The sequence below is a fragment of the Rattus rattus genome, chromosome 3 (assembly GCF_011064425.1).
Source record: "Rattus rattus isolate New Zealand chromosome 3, Rrattus_CSIRO_v1, whole genome shotgun sequence".
Lineage (NCBI taxonomy): Eukaryota > Metazoa > Chordata > Mammalia > Rodentia > Muridae > Rattus > Rattus rattus.
This window is the reverse complement of record NC_046156.1, coordinates 215,279,451-215,305,920: the sequence shown is the minus strand read 5'-3', so window position 1 is coordinate 215,305,920 and position 26,470 is coordinate 215,279,451. Positions and strand designations below refer to the sequence as shown.

The 26,470-nt window shown below is 41.0% G+C and overlaps 1 protein-coding gene across 1 annotated transcript in view; it reads right to left on the bottom strand.

The window, feature by feature from the left end:
* Positions 1-7,063: 7,063 nt before the first annotated feature.
* Positions 7,064-26,470, bottom strand: part of LOC116897335 (adhesion G-protein coupled receptor V1-like) — a 205,939-nt gene continuing 186,532 nt past the window's right edge. The window contains exons 5-7 of the mRNA XM_032899091.1: positions 18,972-19,160; positions 15,113-15,290; positions 7,064-7,513 (exon numbers count right to left, since the gene is read on the bottom strand). Of these exons, the coding sequence (XP_032754982.1) occupies positions 7,395-7,513; positions 15,113-15,290; positions 18,972-19,160 (486 nt within the window). The 3' untranslated portion in view covers positions 7,064-7,394. The remainder of the gene's footprint in view (positions 7,514-15,112; positions 15,291-18,971; positions 19,161-26,470) is intronic.

Here is a 26,470-nt window from a genome sequence, read left to right as displayed (position 1 = left end):
CAAATAATCCTATTGAAAAATGGAGTACAGAGATAAACAAAGAATTCTCAGCTGAGGAATATGGAATGGCTGTGAAGTACCTAAAGAAATGTTCAACATCCGTAGTCATCATGGAAATGCAAATCAAAACAACTCTGAGATTCCACCTCACACAAGTCAGAATGGCTAATATCAAAAACTCATGTTACAGCAGATGCTGGCAAGGATACGGAGAAAGCAGAACACTCCTCTATTGTTGGTAGGATTGCAAGCTGGGACAACCACTCTGGAAATCAGTCTGGAGGTTCCTCAGAAAATTAGACAGAGTATACCTGAGGACTCAGCTATACCATTCCTGGGCATATATCCAAAAGATTCTCCAACATACAACAGGGATACATGCTCCATTATGTTCATAACAACCTTATTTATAATAACCAGAAACTGGAAAGGGCCCAGATGCCCTTCATCAGAGGAATGGATACAGAAAATATGGTACATCTACACAATGGAATACTACTCAGCTATTAAAAACAATGACTTCATGAAATTTTTAGGTAAATGGATGGAACTAGAAAATATCATCCTGAGTGAGGTAACCCAATCACAAAAGAACACACATGATATGCGGATATTAGCCTAAAAACTCGGAATACCCAAGGTAAAATTCAGAGGCCACATGAAGCTCAAGAAGAAGGAAGACCAGTGTAGATGCTTCAGATCTTCTTAGAAGGAGGAACAAAAATAGTCCCAGGAGGAGCTATGAAGACAAAGTTTGGAGCAGAGACTGAAGGAAAGGTCATCCAGAAACTGCCCTACCTGGGGGAATCCAACCCATATACAGTCACCAAACCCAGACAATATTGTGGATAACAAGAAGTGCATGCTGACAGGAGCCTGATAGAGCTGTCTCCTGAGAGGCTCTGCCAGAGCCTGAAAAATACAGAGATAGATGCTCCCAGCCATTGAACTGAGATCAGGATCCCTAATGGAAGAGTTAGAGAAAGGACTGAAGTAGCTGAAGGAGTTTGCAACCCCATAAGAACAACAATAACAAACCAGACCCCACCTCTGCAGAGCTCCCAGGGACTAAACCACCATCCCAAGAGTACACAGGGATGGACATATGGCTCCATCTGCATATGTAGCAGAGGATGGCCTTCGGAAGAAAGGCTCTTTGTCCCGTGAAGGCTGGATATACCAGTGTGGGTGGGTAGGAATGGGAGCATCTTCATAGAAGCAGGGGGGGAGGGGGAGATGGGAGAGGGAGTAAAGGGGATAACATTTGAAATGCAGATCATAAAATATCCAATAAAAATAAAATAATAAAAAAGAAATTTCCTTAAAAACAAAAGAGGAAAAGGCAATCTGGTATTTCCATGAAAGGCTAAAATTCAATTGAATTTGCTCAACAGTGAGTGCCTTGGCAAATAAGTGTGTTGACTATAAAAAATGCTGAACTCCCAGTCCCTTCTTGAGCACCATTTCTGATTGGATGTTGTCATGCCTCCTGCCATGATATTAATGGATTGAACCTCTGAACTGTAAGCCATCCCCAATTAAATGTTGTCTTTATAAGAAAAAGAAAAGAAAAGAAACCGTTGTGGTTCTAAGCTTGTGTTTACTTTTCGTTTGTCCCTATAGGAACATGTTTTGGAGGCACAGGTCCTCAGTTTGGTGACATCTTTAAGAGGTGGGACCTAGTGAAAGGCAGGTAGGTCACTGGGGTGCTTGCCCCATAAGGGATTAATGCTTGCTCTTAACATGCAAGATATTATAGAACAGCAAGCCTGGCCACCAAATTGCTGATGACTTCCTATATCATTGGCTAATCTGTCAATCATACCCACTTCTACCGCAGTGGAACCTAACAGGCCATGATGCCAACGGAAACTCAAAGAGTCTGCTCCATCTTAGACTTTCAGAATCCACAACTTCAAGGTAAATAAACCCCCTTGCTTTATAAAATACCCCTTGGGTATTTTGTTGTAACAGAAAAGGAACTCATCTACTACTAGGCTGCTGTCAATATGAATGTCATGTTTGTTTTGGGTCCTTAGCAATTTTCAAAACTCTGGGTAAGTAAAAAGCAGTGTGAATTACAGATATAATTAATAGCTTATAGCATTGGATACAAGAGGAGGAATAAGTTTGGTAACATGGTGATGGCACGGCATTTACTAACTACCTTCTTAGGTGCAATGCATCTGTACCAACATGTAAGAGGGAATAAAAGGGACGCTCTAGCACAGATACAGAGTGTGTGGACTACGCTTTGTTTCAGCAATGACTTACTGCACCCGTTCTCATCTTGGCAGTATGTGGAACTTAGGACACCAGAAAAAAAAGACATATTTTCTATTTTTAAGGTTCTGAGAGAGGCAGTTGGGGTTCCATAGGGATTGGAAATTAGAAGAAGACTTAGATTTGCTTCTCCATGAAGGGCAGGTACTGAGAGTAGATAGTGGACGAATGGTCTAGCAGTTTAAAAAAAGTATTTTCTGTAGTTTCTACCTTATTAATAAATTTAGACATAAAATATATTATGGCTTATTAGAAATTGATAATTGCTGAAGGTTATTTGCCTCCTTATGCTCACTGACTCCTCGCCTCCTCCCTGAGCCCCTGTCTTGGTCTTTTATTGTATTGGCTCTTTTAGATGCTCCACAGAAATGGAGTCATGCGGTGGTTATCCTTTTGTGCTGCTTGAGCTCATTTATTAATGAAGTAAAAAAGGCAACCTCAAGAATGGAAGAATAATTGCCTACCACGTATCCGATAAGGTTGATATATATAGAAGATGTATATAGAAGAACTCTACAACTCAAGAGAAATAAATAAATAGATATACAAGCTGGGAGGTGATGGTGCGTGCCTTTGATCTCAGTACTCAGGAGGCAGAAGCTAGCAGATCTCTGTCAATTTGAGGCCAGCCAGGTCTACAGAATGAGTTCTAGGACAGGCAGGACTACACAAAGAACCCTGTCACAAAATAAAACAAAACACAAAAGAACAAAACAAAAAAAAAGTCAAAAAAGAAAAAGGAAAAAAGATAGACAAACTCTAATCACACAATTAAAAGGGACCTCAAGACCTTTCACCTTAGACCATAGCCAAGTTCATCTGTAACTTTGAAGAGAAGGCACCGTTGATGGTGGCCACTGCTATGACTTACTCCAAGCCTTAATTGGCCACATTTTGGCACTATACCAGGTTGAGCTGGCTCCCCCAACCCCTGGTGAAATTCCTACAGCTATTCAGGGCGTGAAAAAATGATTCAAAGTGCTTCAAATACCTTACAGTTAAGGAAGTGGTGCTGAGTGTTTTGATGGCCAGTGAGGTGTGGATGTGGTTTTATATTGGAGAGATCATAGGCAAACATGGCATTGTTGGCTATGAAGTTTGAAGGCCAATCATTAACTTTCAATTTGAGTTCTTATGCAAATGTTCTTGGTCCATGTATAATGAGATATTTCTCTAAACAAGATATAAAAATGGACAAAATACATATGAAAATATTTAAAGTCACTATTCAACAGTGAAGTACAAACTAAGATGTCACCCCATGCCTGTTAGAGCAGTTATTAGGGAGAAAAGGTAAACTGAGAGCAGGTTAACAGAGGGTCATGGGGGTGAATACAACCAAGATACATTATATGTATGTGTAAATGTTGTAACAAAATCCACATTGTACAGCTAGTAGACACTGACACAAATTAGACAACAATTTTTGGATTCTTGTAGTGAGACTGGGCCTCTTGTGCTGGAAAGAATGTGATATGGCATATACTCACTTCTACTTTTAAAAAGTCCAGGTGATCAGCAGCCTGACCTCAGGGTATATATCCAAAGATTTAATCAGGACCTAAAGTGGTACCCATGGTCTCACATGCATTACAGCATGGTTTTTCTGCTTTGGGGGCGTGGAACTACCTGGATATGCATGATGTGCAGATGAACTACGTGTTCGTACGCAAGGTGATTCCAGGTTGCAAATGGAGATGGATCTAGTAAATTCCTAATTAAAGGAGTTGCCTACATTGTCAACATGATTTGAATAATTCATAGACCCCAGACCGCTGAGGGACAGAATAGTTGCATTCATTGATATGTATGTGCTAGCTGCTGCATGTTACAGCTTAAGATATCTGGGATTTTCTAAATTTTCATAAAAGAAGGTTCTCTTATTTAAAAAAAAAACTATTGTATGGAACTTGGTGGGATTCAGTTTAGGTGAGAACAACTGAGTGTAAATAAAGACAATGCACAACTAAGCTTATTAGTAAAGATTTCACTTAACCAAACTGTACCTTATTCCACTGATCAGTGAAAAACTGAGATTCAAGGTAAGGAAGTGTCCTAGAGTCTGTGTATGCCTGTTTTTGTTGTTTTTTTTGTTTGTTTCTCTAGGGAAGTTTGGCATGATGGGTTCCATGCCCACAACAATTAAAATAGAAGACATGGAGGGCCCTTCAGTGTTCTTTGTTCCAAATCAGGCAGTCTATGGAAGACCTACTCTGGCAGTTGACCACTAGGAAGGTCAGCAACACTTCTTTATCTGACTGAAACCTTCCCTCACACAGATGTTCCCAGAGGCCTCAGTGCTAAACACAAGGAGACTCTCAAGTACCGTAAACACGCAGTGGGACACTTTGGGAGTTACATTCCTAAAGTTGTTTCTCTGGTGTATTTAAGCAAATGTGATCAGAACTGAGAGGAAAGAAAAATGCTATTAGGTCTTAAACCACCTTGACACCACACTCGAAGCAGGAGCATCTGTGCAGTTTACAGGAGGTTCAAATCACTGTCTTCTACTGTGTAAAGACGTGTCTCATCGCCCCACACCACACGTCAGCCTCCTCTTCGCTTGCATCCCAATGGTCGGTTTTAATATTCTAAAATCCAGATTCTCAAACGACCCTTAAGAAGTGGGAGAAGGTGGAATCTCAAATCTCAGCAGCAGAGGCACACTGCTCCGGAAATTCTTGCAGTCTTTGGCCGAGAAGAGAAACCAAGAGAGATGGGCAACACATCTGGCTCAAAGCGATGCAGGTATTTGGGGAAAGAAGTGATGGTTGGTCAACATTAAAACCACACCGTGAAGGCCATCCATGCTGCAGAGTTCTAGTCTTTGGATGGGTCATGAGCAAACTCCAATGCCATGTGTATTAGCATATTTATTAAAACAATAATAAAATATCACAAGTACCATTCAATCACGCATCTCCAATACTGTGCTTTTGCAGGATTCTCTGCCCTGCCAATGTTCACCTTTTGTTTGATTTGCTCCGTCCAGTAGGTGCTTGGCTCACTGGTGTCTCACTTCAGTCTGGGCTGAGACATTGTGAACAGCAAATGGTCACTGCTGTCTGCGTGTGAGGCTTATCTGTCCTGGCCCCTGGTTTCTAAAGCTTTGCTTCTGTACTTTTAGTATATAAAGAATCATGTTCAACCATGGACAATGATCCAATAGAATCAAGGGCATCACAGTGGAGCTTCTCTACCCCTCTCCTCCTCCTCCCTTCCTCTAACCTCCCTCTCTGCGTGTGTGCTTGTAGTATCACATTGTCATATGACCCACTAAAGCAGAATTCAGCAGCATCGATGACATTCACAGTATAATTTGTAATGTTTCTTCAAGCATCACTTTCTTGTTTCTTTGTTCACAGACGGGGTTTCTCTGTGTAGCCTGGCTGTCCTGGAACCAGGCTGGCCTCAAACTCGAGATCCGCCTGCTTCTGCCTCCTCAATTCTGGGATTAAAGATGTGTGCCACACACCAGGCCAACTCTCTCCTTCCTGTCATATATATATATATATATATATATATATATATATATATATATATATATATATATATATACACATATATACCCTATCCACATTTTCACAAATCCTGAGAGCATAAAGAAGTAAGAATAGTAACTGATAATTACCAAGGAGAGTGTGAGTTCTAGGAATCAGAGAGAAAAAGTTCCCATTGAGATGCTGCTGCACGAGACATGTACAACCCTCCTTGCCTAGCACCAAGCTCAATGAAGTCCAGTGACGTCAAATGCTCATTCCTTTATAGCACTCACCTTCCTCTTTCTGGACTTAAACCATATTTGACATCTGCATCCATCCTATTATGGGATGGAGAGCTGGGCAGTGCTCCAGTCGAAGGATGATAAACTCATCACTTCCAGGTTAGTTTACTTTCAGTACCATATTTTCTAAAGTTCCTAAAAGGGATTGTGGCCCACCAGAGATGTTGCCTCTGCTTTTTATACTCCCTGATTTTGATGTGGAGTCTTTACCTTCTACTCTTAAAAACAACCTGCTTATCAGAGCTCAATGTAAGAAGGATGAGGGGAAATTGAGAAGAAAATAAATGTCAGTCACAACCAATAACACAACGCAGGTGTCATACATAGAACACAGAACATGTTCGACACCCAGATGGAGCGCTGTGGTGCTGTAATTGCTGCTTCGAGGGGAACCATGAAGAGAGCTAAGTTTCTTAAATTCTTAAATAAAGCCACAGTCTTTCTTTGGGATGAAGCTTAGTTTTCTTGTAAAATATGTAAGAACCCCACAATGAAAAGTCCCAGGGCATTCCTCAGGGTGGCTTTGTTCTCCTTCCAGCTCTTCTTCGGGAAACCCAGGAGACGCAGCCATCTTGACTACAGCTCTGTTCTGGGGGAGGTTTCCTCATCTCTCATTCCAAGACAAAGACAGACGAAAAATCACAAACTGAGAAATTTTTCTCCAAAACAAACTGTACTGTTTGAATGGGCCTCCTCTCAGTTTCGTGAGCAAGTGTGGTGGAGTTATTTTTAATCTGGGACAGAACATTCATTTTGGAAAGCTTTCAGAACCTTAAGTTTGTTGAGAGCAGAATTCTATCTTGCTGTGGAAAAGGCCATCATAGCCTCAGGGCCCCATGCACACGAAGGTGCAGCATCATTCCTGGGCCACACATTAGAGTTCTCACATCAATTAGATGAGAGAAATGTGGACGAGACTGGTGCCTGACATCTTCTAGGTTCACATTCTGTTTTTTTGCCCCCACACATTTATCCATAAATAATGAGGTTAGATGATACCACCTGCATTCTAATGCATTTATTGATGATTATTTTCATTAAACAATGTTAGCTGAGTTTGGATGATTAAAAAAACGACTAATATTTTTGGACAATGTGCATCCTTGTAACTTACAGGAATGATCTCATCTTTTATCGTAACAGTCATTTTTAAGTTGCAAAAACACTAGCAATGTGTATTCCAAACATAACAATCACTTCTGTGTTACTCACTTGGTATGATATACAGGCCATTACTACATGGCTGTAAATGCCTACAGAGTTTAGTACAAAAGCCAAGGCAACGAGGAAACTTGCCTCTTTCTAATGGATAGTGTTAATGGGACTCTCAGAGGTGGGTGTCAGCAATTGGTATCCTTCTGAGCTCTACAATCTGGGAGTCAGTCAAGGTTCCTCCCTCTTGGCTCCCTTGACCAGATTCGTTGTCACTGACACTGAGACCAGCACCTGGAACCAAAAGAAAAAAACACATAAACCCAGACTATTAGCCTAATAAACTCTTAATTAAGTTATATTAAAGCAAGACATCTTATTTCTATATTAGTGATTCCAGGCTATTTATTTCGAATAAACATCAAATAACTTAAAATTATGAAATACTTTAAATTGACAAACCTTTGGTAACTTTTAAAGGTAGATGTTGATTTCTTTCTCTTTTCTTTTTGTTTTTTTGTTTTGTTTTTGTTTGTTTTTTTCTGAGATAGGATTTCTCTGGCTATCCTGGACTCTCTTTGTAGACCAGGCTGAATATTTTAATATTAGGATTAAAAATGTGTGTCACCAGGCCTGGTGTAGAAATTGATTTCTAGAGATATAACTCCTGGTTCCTCATGTTTTTGTTTTGCTCTGAGACAGTGTCTTTTTCTGTAGCCCAGGCTGTCCTCAAGCTCACAACCTCCTGCCTCAGGCTGAGTGCTGAGTTTGTAAGAGTGAGCCACCACACTTGGCTTTCTCTATCACTTACCTTGTGGACATGTGATGCACAGGTAAAATTTCTAATAGAGAATGTGATTTCTCAACTTAGGACTTATCAAAATAGAGAGTCGGGCAAGCTAGTAGACTTTTTCTTCAATGAGGAAGAAAACATAACCAACCCTTTAAATTCCACTGACTCCTATAGCCCTTGGGAGATGCTCAATATTGTCCCTTAGTCTGAGAAGAAAGGCAGACTTGTATAGAGGTCATGTGGTGTACCTAGCAGGCTCCAAGGCACCTGGGACAGAAGACTGACTCCGAAGCAAAGGCATGTAAATAACATAGTGCCAAAACATTCTCATTGCAAACCCAGCAAGCCGGCTGCACGCAACACCTCCAACGTTGGCGTTGAAGATTTTTTTCTAGCACTACTTTTCTCTCAACAGTGCAAAATAATTTAGAACTATACTAGGTCAATACTTATCTCTTTTCCAATATGTGGAGACTATATTAACTCTTCTTTATTTTCTTTTCAACATACACACACACAGGCATGCATGCCCCCCCACACACAGTGAGAGAGAAAGAGAATACAGATGTGAGCACACTGTGCTGGTACCAATTACCAGGCAACAGCTCCCAGTGCGTCCCCCTCTGATGGCTATTCAGCTTTGCAGAATGGAAGTCAAGTCAGAAGCCAGTGGCCAAGGTAGCTACTAAGTCCCTCTCTGTGAGGGGGAGAAAGTAATTCTGCTGGTAGCTATGAGTTATTCTTAGCTTCAGAATAACCTATGTGGAGAAAGAACCAGGAGCCTATGTCAACTCCTTCTAGCTAAGCCCTACTTCTCCTGATCTTGTCCGTCACACCCTATGCCTCATTCCCTGCTATGTTTGCAAACCCCTGTCAGATCCCCTGCCTGCTTCCAGGTTTTTTTTCTCTCATGTCTGTTTTCCTTACTGTCTGTGTCTCGATGTTCTTCCCTTTGTACCGCCTCTGGTGGATGCACTTGTAACTTTCTCTCTCCTTCACGGGGCTGCCTGTGCTGTTCCTCTGAAGATCGGTTCAGGCGCTGCCTGTGTTGCATTCTTCCCACTGTTCTAGCCATACTCATACAAAGTACGTGGTGCACGGTGGGATTCCGGTGTATGCTTGTGATGGGTATTCTGAAACGAGGCTTTGAGTCCACCCGAGGACCTTGAGACTGGGCCTCTTGGTGCAGTGGTCTTCACTGATGCCCCTTTTCAGAAATTTCTCAAATGATGGAACACAAATGGCTGAGAAACACTTAAAAATGGATAAATACCCTTATTCTTCAGGGAAATAGAAGCAAAACTGATTTGATATTTCATCCTATCTCAGCAACTGTTGCCAGGATCAATAAATCCAATGACAGCAAATGCTGGCAATAAGGCAGGGAAGGGAGACACTTATTCATTTGTGGCAGGAGTAAAAATTGGTAAGTCACGGTGGAAAACAGTATTGAAGTTTCTTAGGAAGCTAGGAAGAGATCTATCTCGAGACCCACCTCTTGACTACCCAGCAGCTATGCATCTTACAACAGAGTTACTTGTTCAATCCAGGTTCTTTCTCGCTCTACTCATAGTAACAGGAAATTGGAAACAGCCTAGATATCCATTAACTGATGGATGGCTAATGAAAATATGGAACATTTATAGAGTAGAATATTATTCTACTGTTAAGAAAAATGAACTATGAAATTTGAAGGTAAATTGATGGAGCTAGAATTTATCATTATGAGTAAGGTAACCCAGACTCCAACAAGACAAATATTGAATGTTTTCGCTCATATATGGATGTTATCTTTTAAGCTTTTGAGATGTGTTTCAATCTGAATGATCAAAGAGATTAGAGAGTTAGCAAGCAACCAGTGGGGAGGAGAAGATCTTTTGAGAAAGGGTGTATTGGCTGGTTTTGTGTGTCAGCTTGACACAACCTGGAGTTATCACAGAGAAAGGAGCCTTGCTTGAGGAAATGCCTCCATGAGATCCAGCTGTAAGTCACTTTCTCAATTAGTGACCAAGGATGGGAGGGTCCATTGTGGGTGGTGCCATCCCTGGGCTGGTAGACCTGAGTTCTCTAAGAAAGCAAGCTGAGCAAGCCAGGGGAAGCATTCTGGTAAGTAGCACCCCTTTTAAGGCTCTTCATCAGCTCCTGCCTCTAAGTTACTGCCCTGTGTAAGTTCTTCTCCTGACTTCCTTTGGTGATAAAGAGCAATGTGGAAATGTAAGCAGAATAAACCCTTTCCTTCCCAACTTGCTTCTTGATCATGATGATTTATGTGGGAATACAAACTAGATTAAGACTAACAGGAAATGGAGTGTAGTGTTATAAAAAGAAAAAGGTAAAATTAAAATATAATTATTTGAGTAGGGAGATGAGAAGACATGGTAAGTGAGGGGTTATGGGGGGAACAACTAACATGAAAGGCCTTGTGAAAAGGATACAGAAAGTCTCTACATACATAGAAATATGCATGCTTCTGTATGCATTAATATTATAATATTAATATAATACTGATAAGACATTAAGGTTATAGTGTGTGTGTGTGTGTTTGTGTGTGTGTGTGTGTGTGTGTGTGTGTGTGTGTGTAATAGTGACACAAATGTTATGGGTATAAACAATCACTGTTTAAAACTTAGATTTAAGGTCCACTCCATGAGATAGAACCCATGCCTAACACCATGAAAGTGGCCAAAACCCTGATGCTAGATGGGTTGTAGTGCCTACAGGAAAGCTTCCTACTAGTATTCTGCCAAAGGAATTCCCATCTTCTTTCAGTAGATGGGGATTTGCAGATACCCATACCTGGACAACGTGCAAAGCATGGGAGACTTTGAAACACTCAGCCATAAGTGAGTTGTCTTTATCAAGCCCTTTGCTTCAAAGCTCAAGAGCTTATGTGAACAAGAAAGCAGAAAGACTACAAGACCCAGAGGTGTTAGATGACTCCAAGGAAACTGCATCATTCAGACACAACAAGGCTAATACGCACAGAAACTTCCATAGACTGTGACAGTTTGCACAGGACCCAACAAGTTCAAATCAAACCAAATCCCAGTAAGGATAAGGAGAAATGGCCACAAAGTGCTATTCCTAACTAAGAACTATACTCAGTTTTCTGGGAAAAAGGAAAGTAGTTTTCTCCATTAGTGCCACTGGGTACATCAACACTCCAGGCCAGGAGTAGTTCACCAACATAAAATAGAGTTCATGTTTTTTATGGTGTGTGTGTGTGTGTGTGTGTGTGTGTGTGTGTGTGTGTGTGTGTGTGTGTTATATTGGTATTTTGTTTTCTTTTTTTTAAATTTGATTTTTTAAAATGTTTCCTTCTCAGAGTGGGAGAAGAGGGGAAAGCAGCATAAGAACAATGTATAATGTATATGTATAATGTATACATATAACAAGTCCATTTCTTTGTAGTCTAACACCTTGATTTTTCAAAAATCCATAGTGTTAGACTTTTTTCAAGACTTATGTATTGTATCTCTACAGTTTTAGTATTTGCTCAAAAATGTTAAAATGCTATGTGAGTCAAGCAAAACACATTGGAAGGCCAGCTACAGGTCAATGATGAATTCTACTGCAGATAGACAGCATGTGGTTGGCTCCTTTATTTGACCATATCCTATGATGGAATGTGTCCAGGGGCTGATATCTGGTTATTATAGTAACCTTTCTAATAATACAGGTAACCAGTGTTAGAAATTGCCATTTTGATCTCTTAAAATACTTTTTTTCCCAACGAGTTTAGGGAACTCTGTGGTGTGCTAAGCTAAATCTCCCAGCAAGTCATTCTACGCATTCCTGAACCAAATGCACTCAGTAACCGTTATATATATATAGTTCACAGATCTAATTTAATTATGCCCAAGAATTTATTGCACTTCAATGACTGAGCATAATGATCTAATGATACTGTATACAGAGCTGGGACCTAATGTGCCCATATTTTAATTTGTAGATCTCCGTTTAGTCCCAACTCTACTTCGTGTTTTACATAGCTAGTTATTCCATTCTCCATAAAACTCTTTTCTATCTTTTTATTTTGAATTTGCTTGAATTTCTCTGTGGGATCCTTTTCACTTTTGACTTAGTTGCAAGCATTACCTGGTATATATTTCTATTTCCCATCCTTTCTCTTTTCTTCGCTCTTTCTCTAACTTCTCCCTTTCTTTTCCTTTCTTATCTCTTTTTCTACTCTCTTAATTCAAACTTAATAATCCCCATAGCTACCAACAAGATCCCTGCACTTATGTATTTCAAATGTTATCTTCTACCTTGGTCCTTTGCTTATGATTCAAACCTTATGAACATCCATGAGGAATGCTCTGCTCCCCGGTTTCCTTCAGCAAACATACTAAGGAAGCTCTGTCCTGCTCACGCAGGTAAGAAGCCAGTCTCCATCTGTCCTTAGTTCCTTCCTGGAGCCCTCGTGTGTTTTTTCCTTTTCCCATGTGAGGTCTTAGCCTCCTACTCCGGCCAACTCTGATGCCTTGCCATCCTTCTTGATACTGCTTGTAATTTACTCTTTATACTTTTGTAAAAGTCATTTTGCCTCAAAATGATAAATGCCCCACAATTTATGACCAACAAACAGCAGTTAAAAACAGTAGAGGCTCTGCACTCCTTAAAGGAAATCATCACTAAATATATTTCAGAAATGCAAGGCTCAATTCAGTAGGGTCTTTTTACAACTGTGAAAATAACATTTGAACCGTCTAGAGTTTCCTCCATACATCGGGGCAGGGAATTGTCCCGTAGAGGAACAACTACAAAGAGCTCAAGGAGGATGCTCACTGACATTCATCTGCAGAATTATGCTGCTATGTTACCAACAGTGCAAGCAAAGTGCCTGTGAGGCTCTATCAGGCTACTTGGTCCACTGTCTACTCCACCCTAATCCCTTGTCCATGAAGAAGCGGTACACACGGTTAAGACTGAAAGTTATTTTTTTTAAAGATTTATTTATTATATATAAGTACACTGTAACTGTCTTCAGACACACCAGAAGAGGGTATCAGATCTCATTACAGATGGTTGTGAGCCACCATGTGGCTGTTGGGATTTGAACTCAGGACCTCTGGAAGAGCAGTCAGTGCTCTTAACCACTGAGCCATCTCTCCAGCCCAAGACTGAAAGTTTTATTTACATATTTCAATGTGTAAAGTCCGACCTCCATTCCTTCTCCATTTAAACTCTACATATTCTTCAGTTAAGATAGCTTCCTCCCTTGATTCTAAAACTCTGCATCTTCCTTATTTGTTTATTTTATTCTTCCTTAACAATCCTGCCTTTTCCTCCTCAGCAGTTCCAGACCTCATGCTCTTTTTACCCATCCCCCCACACAGGTATTCCATGCTCTTGCCCATCCCTCCACAGGCATATGAGCATCAGCAACAGTCGAGTATATAGAGTTGAGGTCTTATTCATTTCAGTGGAATGTGTTACTTCTCAAAAGGGCTTGAGGGCCGTGTGGTACTCTGGGTGTGAGAACAGGGAGACACCAGGAAGCAGTGATCTACATGGTGGTCTCATGATTTCTTAATTATGAGAACCTGATATGAAACATAAAATGAGGAGATATAGTCCCTGGGATTTTGGAGTTATTCTCAAGATATAAGAGTTTTACTTTGTCGGGACAAAAGCATTTTAGCAAAGCAATATACCTTTATAGAGAGATCAAGCTAATTTATATTGAAACATTTTAAAGTAGGCATTTAAAAACTTTCTCTTTGGGGATGTATTTTCTTGTTTTTTTTTTTAAGTTCATTGGCATGTTTATAATAGCAACAGTCCAAAAATTTTTCTCAGAAAGAAACTGTTTGAAAACTGCTTCTACAATTTGAAAAAAACTCTAAAATGATTTAATGGTTGTATTTTTAAGATTCATAACAGAGTCATGACAAATGAGGCATGTAATCTATACTACCATGATGGCCAATCTTGACTCCCAGTTTGACCAGACTGAGGGCTAACCTAGGCTACTAGCAAAGTATGCCTCTCAGGTTTTTGTAAGGTCATTTGAAAAGACCATTAGATAACATGGACTCACTTTAACCTAGTCAGTAGTGTAATTCACCGGTATTTTCAGGAATTGAGTGGGTACCGGGGCGTTAGAATTATGCTGGGGGCACCAGATTTGAGGAAGCAGTTTGCTGGTGGCACAGCTTGAATGAGGACACCTTGGCCCAGGCCCCTTCTCCACACTCTTTTTATACTCTGGTTGCCAGGCAGTAACCATCTTTCCTCAGGCACTTCCTTGATGTTTCTACTTTGTCGTGGGCCTAAAAGCAAAGGAAGCTGCTGACCACATAATGAAACCTCTAAAACTCATTGGTGGGAAAAACGTCCCTCCTTGTTTGACTCAGGTGTTTGAAAGCATGGTGGAAAGATCATACCATCATTAGTGTGTGTGATCAAAAGAGGACAGTAGTCATCAGTGATTTTGCCTGGAGATGTGGCCTTCAGTCAGATTTCTTACTTTCTCCATCTCTAGGTGATGTGCTACTGAGCTGGGGGCTTGATGATCTTATTTCTCTCTGTATACAAACTACTCACTAGACTGAGTAGAAGCGAAAACATACTACTCACACATATGCATGCATTACACACACACACATACACACACACACACACACACACACACACACACACACACACGCACACACACCCCAATGAAATACAGCATGCGATTCTGACACTTTGGAAACTATAGACACATACAATGTCCATTGCTTCCAAAAGTATCTGGCAAACATTCCTCATACATGATGTCATTTTTTTTGCAGATCAGAACAAAATTCCTCAGTGAGTGTCCTTATACTGAATTTAACTTTCTAAGATCTTGGTGTTCTAGTTGAGATTTAAGACACAGATATTTACATTTTGTTAGAATATGTTGTTTTCTTCCTTAAAAGCAAATTATAAATTATTTTTAGGCTGTGTTATATTTTATGCAAAGAATAAGATATCTCGGTTTGACTGGGATCAGAATGGGTCATGGAAGGAACTGTACCATAGGGTGACAGTGCTTCTGGGGCACCTCATGAAGGACAAAGTATTCCCAAGAGAATGGCTGCCTAATGTCAATGTGTAGGTCTCATACATACCAGTTTTTAATGCGAATATCAGGTCATCAAACTCCTGGGACTCCTCATCTGCTATCAGGGACCCCTGGCCATATCCCCCAGAAGAAGGAAACGAGGCACCATTCTGGGGACTTGTCTTCAAATCAGGGCTTGCCTGGCTGGTCTGTTGGAAGGACACTCTCTCCCAGTCAGATGGCACCTTTTGGGGTTGGGGTAAGAGTAGAAGGAAGGAATAATTGATAACATGAATGAACATATTTATTTTGAAGTCTAATTTTGCAGTATATTTCTACACTTCATTAAAACCTGTGAATGGTCCATTGAGTTATTTCTATGAGCATGTGTGTTACATTTGTTCTGCATAACATTAAGCCTCTCCTAGAGTTAGTATAGTCTGATTGTTGAAAACAGTTTCTTAGAGTCACAAGGAGATAAAACTACTTAATTTTTTTCTGTAAAATGCATGTTAAGGAAATTCAGAAGACACTCCAACTCTTAATCTAAACTCTATTTTAAATAGTGTCAGTACACAAAGAACATACTGAACTGAATTAAACAGAATTTATCCAAATCCCTCCTTGTTTTTTGATCAAATGCTTAGAAAGAGCTCTGTCCTGAGATGATAAAATGTATTCCTGTCTTTCTAGGTTACTGGCAAACACAGTTAGTGGAAAGTGAGCCCTTAACCCTTCTCTTCTTGGCCTTCCCTGCTCCGGCTGGACTTTTAGATATCTACAGTCTCTCCTCGACAGCTGGCTCCAGGCCAGTTCTGAGCCTCCGAGGAATGTAGACAGACTTTAAGCTATGCGGTTGTGCAACACCCCAGAGGAACACTCAAGCAATGGCTCCAGCCCAGGAACAGACGGTAACAGCTGTTGCTTTCTGATGCAAGGTATGCCAGGAGACTGCAGGGACACCTCGGACTGAGAAAAGTAAACCAGGGACTGTAGAAATAAACTCAAGAGAAGAGAGAAGGTGAAATCTCAAGATGATTGTCACTAAGAATTCAAGCATCTAGAACTTTCTTCGGTGACATAACTTCTTCCTATCTGAGTTCCTCAATACTGCAGCTTCTGAGCATACTTTTCCATGGGACATTTACAGTGAGCTTGGGTGAATGGCAGACTAGATCTGTAGTGTTAGTCACTTTAATTCAGCCACACACAGCTGAAAGATAGTTCAAAAAACAGATAGGAGGAAACGGGTATTAAATTGGTAACCATTCAACAAGAACAGTGGATCTTAAGATATTCCTGTTGCTTTATCATTATAATAAAATAACTCAGTTTTAAGAATATCTGTCATGTAAACATAGTGCTAACTTTCAGTATCTTTCAAAGTAATAAAGATATCTTTTTTCTTTTTCAAAAAATTTGAAGATTATTTGTTTTTATTTTATGTGTATGAGTGTTTTGCCTGTTTGCATGTATGTGCACCATGTCCATGCGTGGTCCCTACAGAGACCAGAAGAAAACATGGGATCCCAGGACCTCAAGTCATAAATGGTTGTGAGCCACCAGGTAGGTGCTGGGGACTGAAGGTTGGTCATCTGTAAGAGCAGCAAGTGCTTTTAACTGCCAGGTCACCTCTCTGGCTCTAGCATATCTCAAATTTTAAATACCTTTCTTAACTTATCCATATAATGGTTAAAATATATTCTTTTAAATCAAAATCTTTTTTCTCCTACCTATAGCATTGACTACCACTTATCTACTTTACATTTCCTACTAAGAGTTGCTAATTCTTGATATTAAAAATTTCTCATCCTTTCAAATAAAAACAAAGGTTCCAGAAAAAAATTTTTCTCATTCAAATTAAAAGGCTATACACACTAGTGGCATTATAATCATTTGCTTAAATTTTAGGCTGATAGGAAAGAGATTATATCCTACAATGCAGAGAAGACAAAAAGTATTTCTGGGAAGAAAGATTATCTATCTATCTATCTATCTATCTATCTATCTATCTATCTATCTATCTATCTATCTACCTATCCATCTATCTACCTATCCATCTATCTACCTATCTATCTATCTATCTATCTATCTATCTATCTATCTATCTATCTATCTATCTACATATCTATCTCCATGGCTTATTTCTATCTGCCTATTACAACTCTTTTTCTTTTTTCATTAATCAATTAATTAACTTTAAATCCTGATTACAGCTTCCCGTACTTCCTCTCCCTCCCTCTCACCTTCTCTCCCCTGCCCTCACTCCCTTTCTCCTCAGAGAAGGGGAGGCCTCCCATGGCTATCAACCCACCTTGGCATATCAGCTTACAATAGGACTAGGCTCATCTTCTATAGTGGCTAGACAAGGCAGCCCAGTTAGGGGAATGGGATCCGAAGGCAGGCAGCAGAGTCAGAGACAGTCCCTACTCCTCTGTTAGTAGTCCCACATGGAGACCAAGCTGTACATCTGTTACATATGTGTAGGGGACCTAAGTCTATCTCTTGTCTGGTGGTTAGGCCAGTCTCAGTGAATCCCTATGGGCCAAGGTTAGTTGATTCTGTGGGTTTTCTTGACCCTTCTGACTCCCCTCTAGCTCCTTCAATCCTTCCTTCCTCTCTTCCATTAGATTCCCTGAGCTTTGCCTAATGTTTATCTTGTGGGTCTCTATATCCATCAGAATGGCTAAGATCAAAAACTCCAGCAACAGCTCAAGCTGGATGTGGAACAGGGGGAATCCATCCTCCATTGCTGGTGGGAGTGCACAGTTGTACAACCACTTTGAATATCAATATTTCAGTTTCTCAGAAAATTGGGACCTCAAGATCCAGCTATATCAGTCTAGGGCATATACCCAAAAGATGCTCCACCACACCACAAGGACACTTGCTCAACTATGTTCATAACAGCTTTATTTGGAATAGCCAGAAACTGAGAACAACCTAGTTGTCCCTAAACTGAAGAATGGATAGAGAAAATGTGGTACATATACCTAATAGAATATTATACAACTATTAAAAACAATGACATCATGAAATCTGCTAGCAAAGAGATGGAACTATCGCATCTCTATTTAGCTCCTATCTCTGAGTTACCCATCATTATCTATTTATCTATCTATCATCCTATCAATATTTCATCTTCAAGAAAGTATTTCTTAATTTCATACCAATATCTTTTTTAAACCATCAACACAAATACTCTTTTCCTTGTTTGCTTCTTTCATAAGGAATGACTGTGGAGCAAATCCCCGACCTGAACAGTTATGAGAGCTGTGCACCACTGTCTCTTCTTCAGCAGATCACGTGTGCTTTTCAGTCTAAACAGTGGCCCTTCTAATATGTCACCAAAAGGCAGAGGTGGAGGGCATGTGAGTCAGACTCAGGAAATCAAACGTGTATGGACAGAATAATATAGCCAGCGCTGGGAAGCAGATTTTATAGAGGAAATCCTGCCTAGATTTTCCAGGAGTGCCACAAAAGCACTCTCTGGGCCTTTGTTTTAGAATGCTTGATGATACTCAAATTGGAAAGAGTCCCTGCTTGCTTTCTTCTCTTTGTTGGGATTAAAGAAGTGTCAAGTCAGGCAAATAATGGGGGACAGGCAAATAAAGACGGCCACGTGTGTGATTTTAGGAAGAACAGTATCTTACAAGAGCAGTTCTTAGACATTGGTACCTCTATCACATCAAATTAGGAGCTCTGAAGATTTTCAAAGGAAATGATGCGCTGTTCTCTGATTTCTCAATACAAACAGCTGGTCTAAATTGCTCACAGGACAGAAAAAACATAATTACTATACCTCAAATCATACTGTAAATGGGAAAGAACTCAGAAGTCAGTCAATAACTTCTGTCTTACACTCAGAATGCGAGTGCTGATCAGGAAGTAAGGGAGGAAAACGGAGGTATGAGTGGAGAACACACCTCTTCCATAGCATTGATGAGGTTCTGGGTAGACTTGTTCATCTCTCCAGCTGGAGGTATTCCACTCCCAGGAGTGAAGAAGGCTGTGCTGGGTCCTGGGTGACCATTCATTTCCACCGTATAGCTGGCCTTCATAGGGCAACACGTTTGATTGTGTAAAATGAAATAAACCACAAAAACATAAAGTCCCTAGAAAAAGGAAAAAAAAACATTAGTAAGTTTGTCAAAGGCAGTCTGGCCAGCTCAGCTGAACCATAAACACGGTGTCAAGTCTATCTGACCATCTCCAGGAGGCTCCGGGCTCGCCCAAATCCAGGCGTGACTGACTGAGTATGCTAGCAGTCAGGGAAGAGGTCCCTGGAAACTCAAAGTCACTAAATGCTCATCAGTGCTGCTTAGAAAGTGTGGGCTCACACTAGTCATATTTTCTTAATATATAAATAACTATGCCTTCCTAACACACGAAAACAAATTATAGAAGCTTATTAATGAGCTGTATACATCTAGATGTATACACGTAGAAAGCAAGCAACTTGTCCTCTACAAAGTGAGTGTTTTCATTCATCGTCTCAATGTCTAAGTAGCCGATGTGGCATCCCCCTCTTCTTGTGTGTATCTGGAAAGATCGGCACAACTGCCACCTGACATCCTGTCTGTATACATCTCACCTACTTACCTGACTGGGTAAGGTGACTTACCAACTCACTGCATAAGGACTCTGCCAATTGGTTAACATTCATCAGTGCTTCTCCATAAATGTCACACGAAAACAACAAAGCTATCTTGTGCACTCTTCAAAGCCGGCAGCCCTTCAAATTCCCCGCAACACACTCAAGCTTTTAATAATTACTCTGCTTCCGTCACAAACAGGGACTCTGCCCTTCTGTTTGTGTTCGGCTCATTACACCCTGCTTCCTCAGGTTCCCCACACATGCTATACTGTATGACTGCTGTTCAAAGCCTGGTGCTTCTGATAGTTTCATTTAGACAATAAGATACCTTAAATTGTGGGTTTTTTGTTTTTTTTACATTTCTTGGTGTTTAAAATTTGAGTGTAAATAACTTGTCACTAAAATTATGAATCCACAAATATAAAAAATGAAGACACTCAGCTAATTAAAGATTAGATAGAACTAACATAAAAACATTTCCAGAAACATAAACAAGTGTTAGCATTTTGAAAATTCGGGGTCCCCCTGGTTTCTACCATCTCTATCGTACTGAAGCAGTTCTACCGACAGTCATGAGCAGCATCATGCCTCTTAGGACTCGCCATGGCCCAGCAGTCAGAAGCAACATTTACATACAGGAACTGAGACGACAAGGTGCTGTGCTACACATGGCTGCCTTTGGAGGACAGGAAGAGTCAAGATTCTTCTCTTTCTACTGGGTTGATACCTTCTCGCTGGTCTCTTTAACTGAAAGCATGTTTAAAGAGCAGTGGTGTGCATGATAAACATACAAAAACAAAACAAAACAGACCCCTTCACTGCTGCAGTCACCACATGAGAGCAAGCAGAAGCACACACACTTCCCTTTGATTCCGGCTTGTCTGTTCTTTTGGAGCGCACATTAATATTCCAAATGATGTAGGACCAGTGAATTTGTTTCAAGTACAAATGATATGTGTGCACGAGTAGAAACAAAGTCTTCCTGAAAACACCCGTGCTCATCCAACATTTTTTTCTCATACAACTAACTTCTCACATGACTGTGACCTAATTACATTGGCCACAGCAGTAGACAAAACAGGAAAAAATTAAAGTGACAGCCTTAAACGTCGAGCACATGCTCCTGATTTATTTCAGGGTCACGGTGAGTGTTGAGATGTGTCAGGTTAAAAGCTGGATGAGGAAACAGACCCCATGCTTTAACACCCACCTCTAAGGACCATCTGTTAAAGCCGTGCACTCTCTCTCCTGCCTGTTTTCGTCTCTAGCCCTTCGTGCGCCAGGAAACGCTCTGCCTGCGGAGCATAGCTACACACAAACACTGCAGTGTTTTCCTCCTTAAAAGCATAGGGCACATATTTTGAGACTTTCAGATGTGCCCCAGGAAACACAAACAAGGTTAAAACAAAGAAGGAAAGAATGTTTAAATGCAGATTATGCTTAAATTGACTTTCGCTTGGTCTGGGCCAAGCTGTGCAAATATAGAGAGGGGACCTGCATTATCCAAAGTACTCATCTGTGGAGGTTTCTGACCTCGCAGTAAAAACAAGTTCCATTTCCACGTACTGCACCCCGTGTGCAAGGTCCCACCAGTGTTGTGTGCAGGGATTTCAACGGAGCACCTAGATTCTCAGTTTGCACAATGTTGCACGCTCACAGTCTACACTGCCAGGCCCTGGGATGTAAGGATAAAGTGTGCATGGTTCCTGCTCTCATACTGCTCACAAAGAAAACAAAATTTGACCCCTACCAAGCATCGTACACACCCGCTCTCTATTCTTCCTGCCTTTTACAGACAGCACGTTTGCAGGGAAGCTAACTGTGTCTGTGAGTTGCTGTTTTGATTATTTTCGTGGTCCTCCTACAATCATGAAAATGCTTTAAAAGTCTTTAATTTACTTACAGCTGGACTGACTATAAAGTTAAGGTCCATCCTGTATTTCTTTTGATCCAGATATAAACTTATTAGTCAGTGTTCTGTGAACCACAAATGAAATCATCTAGTGTAAAGGATTATACATGTTCATAACTCTATTTTTAAAGAATTATTTATTATTCACTTCTTATTTGTTATTATTTATTTGCCTACATGAATTTCTTTGCATCAAATGTATGTAGAAACCCACAGAGGCTCTTGGATCCCTTGGAACTGGAGTCACAGGGCGTTGAGTTGCCTTGTGGGTGGTAGGGGACAGACAGGTTTAACCACGGAGACAGGAGCATGCTCACTGTGAAGTAAGCAAAGGGAATTCAGCTGTTCTCTCCACCATGTCTGCCAGCCCCACGCCTCAGGTCACCAGTGTAACAAGAAGTGGCTAGAACAGGAGGTGGAATGTGGCTTGGCTGTGTTGGACCCTCTTCTGAGGTCTTTCTCCAATTTCATCAAGCTCTAAAGGCTCCTGGCTGAGGGACACTTCAGGCTTCCATATGGAGCCCTGCCACTCTGCAGCTCCAGACGTGGGGCAGGACAAGGTGGCATCATTACCATTAGGCTCTCTTAAGCTCTGACATTTGGGATGTTAAAGAAATCTATTGAACTGCGAGTTCTTAGAAAGTAAGAAGAAATGCTCAGCGCTCTTAGTTACCTTGTTTGTTTGTTTATAATATAGTCTCTGACTCAAAGGTGGAAACCATGAAGTAATTAATAAACCAGAGACCATGGTTCTAAACCGTCATCAGCAGGCAAGAGTGGGAAGGGGTAAGGACAGAGGTGCATGTCAGGGTGGGGAGGGGTAAGGACAGAGGTGCATGTTAGGGTGGGGAGGGGTAAGGACAGAGGGGTAAGGACAGGGGTGCATGTTAGGGTGGGAAGGGGTAAGGACAGAGGTGCATGTTAGAGTGGGAAGGGGTAAGGACAGAGGTGCATGTTAGGGTGGGAAGGGGTAAGGACAGGGGTGCATGTTAGGGTGGGAAGGGGTAAGGACAGAGGTGCATGTCAGGGTGGGGAGGGGTAAGGACAGAGGTGCATGTTAGAGTGGGAAGGGGTAAGGACAGAGGTGCATGTTAGGGTGGGAAGGGGTAAGGACAGAGGTGCATGTTAGGGTGGGAAGGGGTAAGGACAGATGTTAGATTTCCTCCTGTGAGTTGTTTATAACTGTAGGTAGACCAATTCAGTAGTGGCTTGCTAAGATTCTTCTCCAGGTTAGTGCGTTCTACTTCATGTGCATTTACAGACCGTGTCTTCCTGGAAGAAGGAGCACGTGGTCAGGGCTGGGGTGCAGTCCTTGGCTCCTCTGGTGAGTGCTTCTTGGGAGCTGCTGCTTTGAGCTAAGCTTCCTGCCTCTGACCTTCTACTGGGGCTAGGTTTGTTCCTTTCTGTGGGTTACTTTTCCCCAAAGGCTTTATGCTTTCTCTTATCCCTTGGCAGACAGAGGAAGCCACTGTGAGCCCTTCTGCTTTGGAACTGCTGTAGGGTTCTGACCTGCTGCAATTTGAATCACCAGTTACTTGGCAGCAAGGAAGATAGACTCTGGGCCAATGACAAAATCAGAAGGACAAATACAGGGTTTCTACACACACTCACATACACACAGACACACATACACAGACACACACAGAATCACACACACAGACACACACACAATCATACACACACATACACACACAAACACACACACAATTACACACACACAAACACAGACACACACACACGATCACACACACATGGGGGGGGTAAGAATCACATCTTTAACTTCTTCATTTTTTAGTCCTTTTCTTAAGTTGATTTTTTAAATTGATCTTCTTAGTTTATACTTTAAATAAGATCTGCAGTTTAATCTGTGTATCCAACAGGGAAAGGAAAGATGTGAGTTCGTTCTAAGGACTGTTGGTTGGTCAGTGTACCTGCTACCTAGACATGTAGAGGGCAATCATTACTCAGACACTTCTCACAACATTCTCTACTGTGTACTGGGGCCTCCGTCAACTTCTGCTGGAATGCCTTCTCATTTCAGGGACTTTCAGTTCAGGACTCATGGCTGGGAAAAAGCTGGTTTCAGGAATGTCTGGCTCTGGTTTATGGCAGGCCTGCACTTGGGAGATCTAGACAGGTGTCTGTCCTAGGAGTCAGACGAGAGAGAAAAACTATACATTAAGTTTTCTTAAAGTGACATGAATACAAACAGCTGATGCCCCACAGTCCAGGAGTCCTGGATTGGAAGTTTCTAAAATGCAAACCACACTGGGTGGTAGGATGGAGGAACAGGTAGCAGTAGGACTCACAGGCACAGAGAGAGGCTAGGTTTTGGGAGAAAAAGTAGAGGACAGGAATTTTTTTTTCCTAGGGATGAGCCCCTTGATAGGTTATGCAATCCCAAGTGGTCATCCCTGAATACTGTACACAGGAGTGACACCAAAGGAACTCAGCAGTTTGTATTTGTAAATGCCCATATGCAAAAATAATTAAAGCATAAACTGTGACTGGAAAGGACACTGGAAGATCTGGGAGGAGGAGAAGGAAGGTAGACATGACATAAATGTCGTACTTAGGTATAAAATTCTCAAATTGTTATCTCCTAGAAGCCTGCCTATTCTTTGTTGATGAGAGGCAGAAGAGAAGTGGAACCAGAGGAGAGGGGGAGTTGGAAGGGATTGAGAGGAGTAGAGGAAGGTAAAACTATAGTCAAGATAAATTGTATGAGAAAAGAATGTTTTTAATAAATGACAAAAATGAAAACATTATAAAACCCTAGATTGTACTACTACCATTCAATTGTGGGATAAGCACTTTTTTATTAACATCATCACACTGTGAGTTTTTGGTTTTTTGTTTGTTTATTTGTTTTTTGGACAGGGTTTCTCCGTGTAGTTGTAGAACTCCTGTGATAGACCAGGCTGGCCTTGAACTCAGAGATCCATGTGAGTCTGGTTTCTGAGTACTGAGATTAAAGGCATACACCACCACTGCCTGGCATATTAACACTTACTAATTATACAAATTTGGGGTTTCTGTGACATCTCCATATTTTCATCTGTTTTATTTGCTCTCATTCCTGTTCCTTCTATTTTCTCTTGCCTGCTCCACCCCGCCCCTCCCAGCCCAGGATAGCCCCTATAAATACATTTTAAATAATTACAAATTATTTTTCTTGTGTGTATAGGGTGCATTTTGCCTGTAAATATACCGATGTACCATCCCCAGCCAGAGGAGAATGTTAGATTCCTTGGAACTGGAGTTCCAAACAGTTGTGATCCACTATGTAGGAATTAAACCCAGGTCTTCTGGAAGAGCAACCAGTGCTCTTAATCACCGTTCTTAAATTGTTGGGTCTTTCCAGCGTGCTTATAAATAAGTTTTGTGATTCTTTTTTTCCTGAGACAGTGTGGTGGTTTGTTTGAATGAGAATGGCCCACAAAGGCTCATGTATTTTAATTCCAGTTCCCTAGAAGGGGTGGCTTTCTTGGAGGAGGTATGGCCTTGTTGAAGGAGGTGTGTCACTGAAGGTGGGCTTTCAGGTTCAAAAGCCCTGTGTCAGGATATTGAAAACTATTAACAGTAAAAGAACTGTAGGGGGAATCACCATCTGTGACCTCAAGCTGTATTACAGGGCAATAGGGATAAAAACTACATGGTATTGGTACACAGACAGGCAGGTAGATCAATGGAAAAAAATCGAAGACCCAGAAATGAACCCACACACCTATGGTCACTTGATCTTTGACAAAGGAGCTAAAACCATCCAATGGACAAAAGATAACATTTCCAACAAATGGTGCTGGTTCAACTGGAGGTCAGCATGTAGAAGAAGGCAAATCACACCATTCTTATCACCCTGTACAAAGCTCAAGTCCAAGTGGATCAAGGACCTCCACACATATTGCAGTAAAAGTAAAAAGGCAACAGAGTCGGTTCCTGTGTGTACCCGGGCAGTCACTAGTTCCAGTTCCAACAGGCCATTGGAACTATCGCTAATTTATCTCAGATTAGTATTTCTCCCGGAGACTCTCTGCTAGCCGGGCACTCTCTGGTTCCAGCTATCCGGTAAAATCATGGTTCTAGAAATCCAGCAGTAGCTGGTGTATTGTGGCTCCATGCCACGGACTCTGCCTCACATAGGGATTTTCATCCACGGTTCATAACTGAGATAGGGAAAATTAGTCACTGACTCCAAGTAGAGAGTGGTGATATTTGCCAGTTAGAAAGGTTATTAATAAATAAAAGTCTTTAATACCAGGCAGAGTGAATACAGACACATCTTATAGAGTTATTAATAAATAAAGTCTGAGGCTCCAGGTAGAGAGCTTAACAGATAGATGGTATAGAGATATAATGCTCTAATAAGTCTTACAGGATACTCATATTCTTTCTAATGTGGGCACCACAGGAATTTTCGGTAAAAATCCTGGTTTGACAAGTTGACTGTTTCTTAATGACAGGTATTAATGGAAATGTGATTAAATTTGATTTTATAGTTAGAAAAAGATATTACAAAGTATACCTGAATCACGTGGATATTTTCACTTGCGGTTTAGAACTTAGATAGGGAAAATTAGTCACTGACTCCAGAGACTAATTAGCAGACTGATTAGCAGAGAGTCTGAGGCTCTAGGTAGAGAGGTAGAGAGCGTAACAGATGTATTTTGGGCTAAAATCTTAGTTTGACAGGTTGCTTACTCGTTGGTATTAGTATTAGTAAAAAAATGATCAAATTGTTTTATGAACTACCCCCTTAAGGATATGGCTCGCTGATGCCAGCTAGCAAGAGTCTGTGGTCATTTTGATATTTACCACAGCAGGAAGCTCATGCTCTTTTAACGTGGGCTCCATGGGAATTTAGGGTTAATTTCCTGATATGACAGATTAGAAAAGCCTAAACAAGCTCATATACT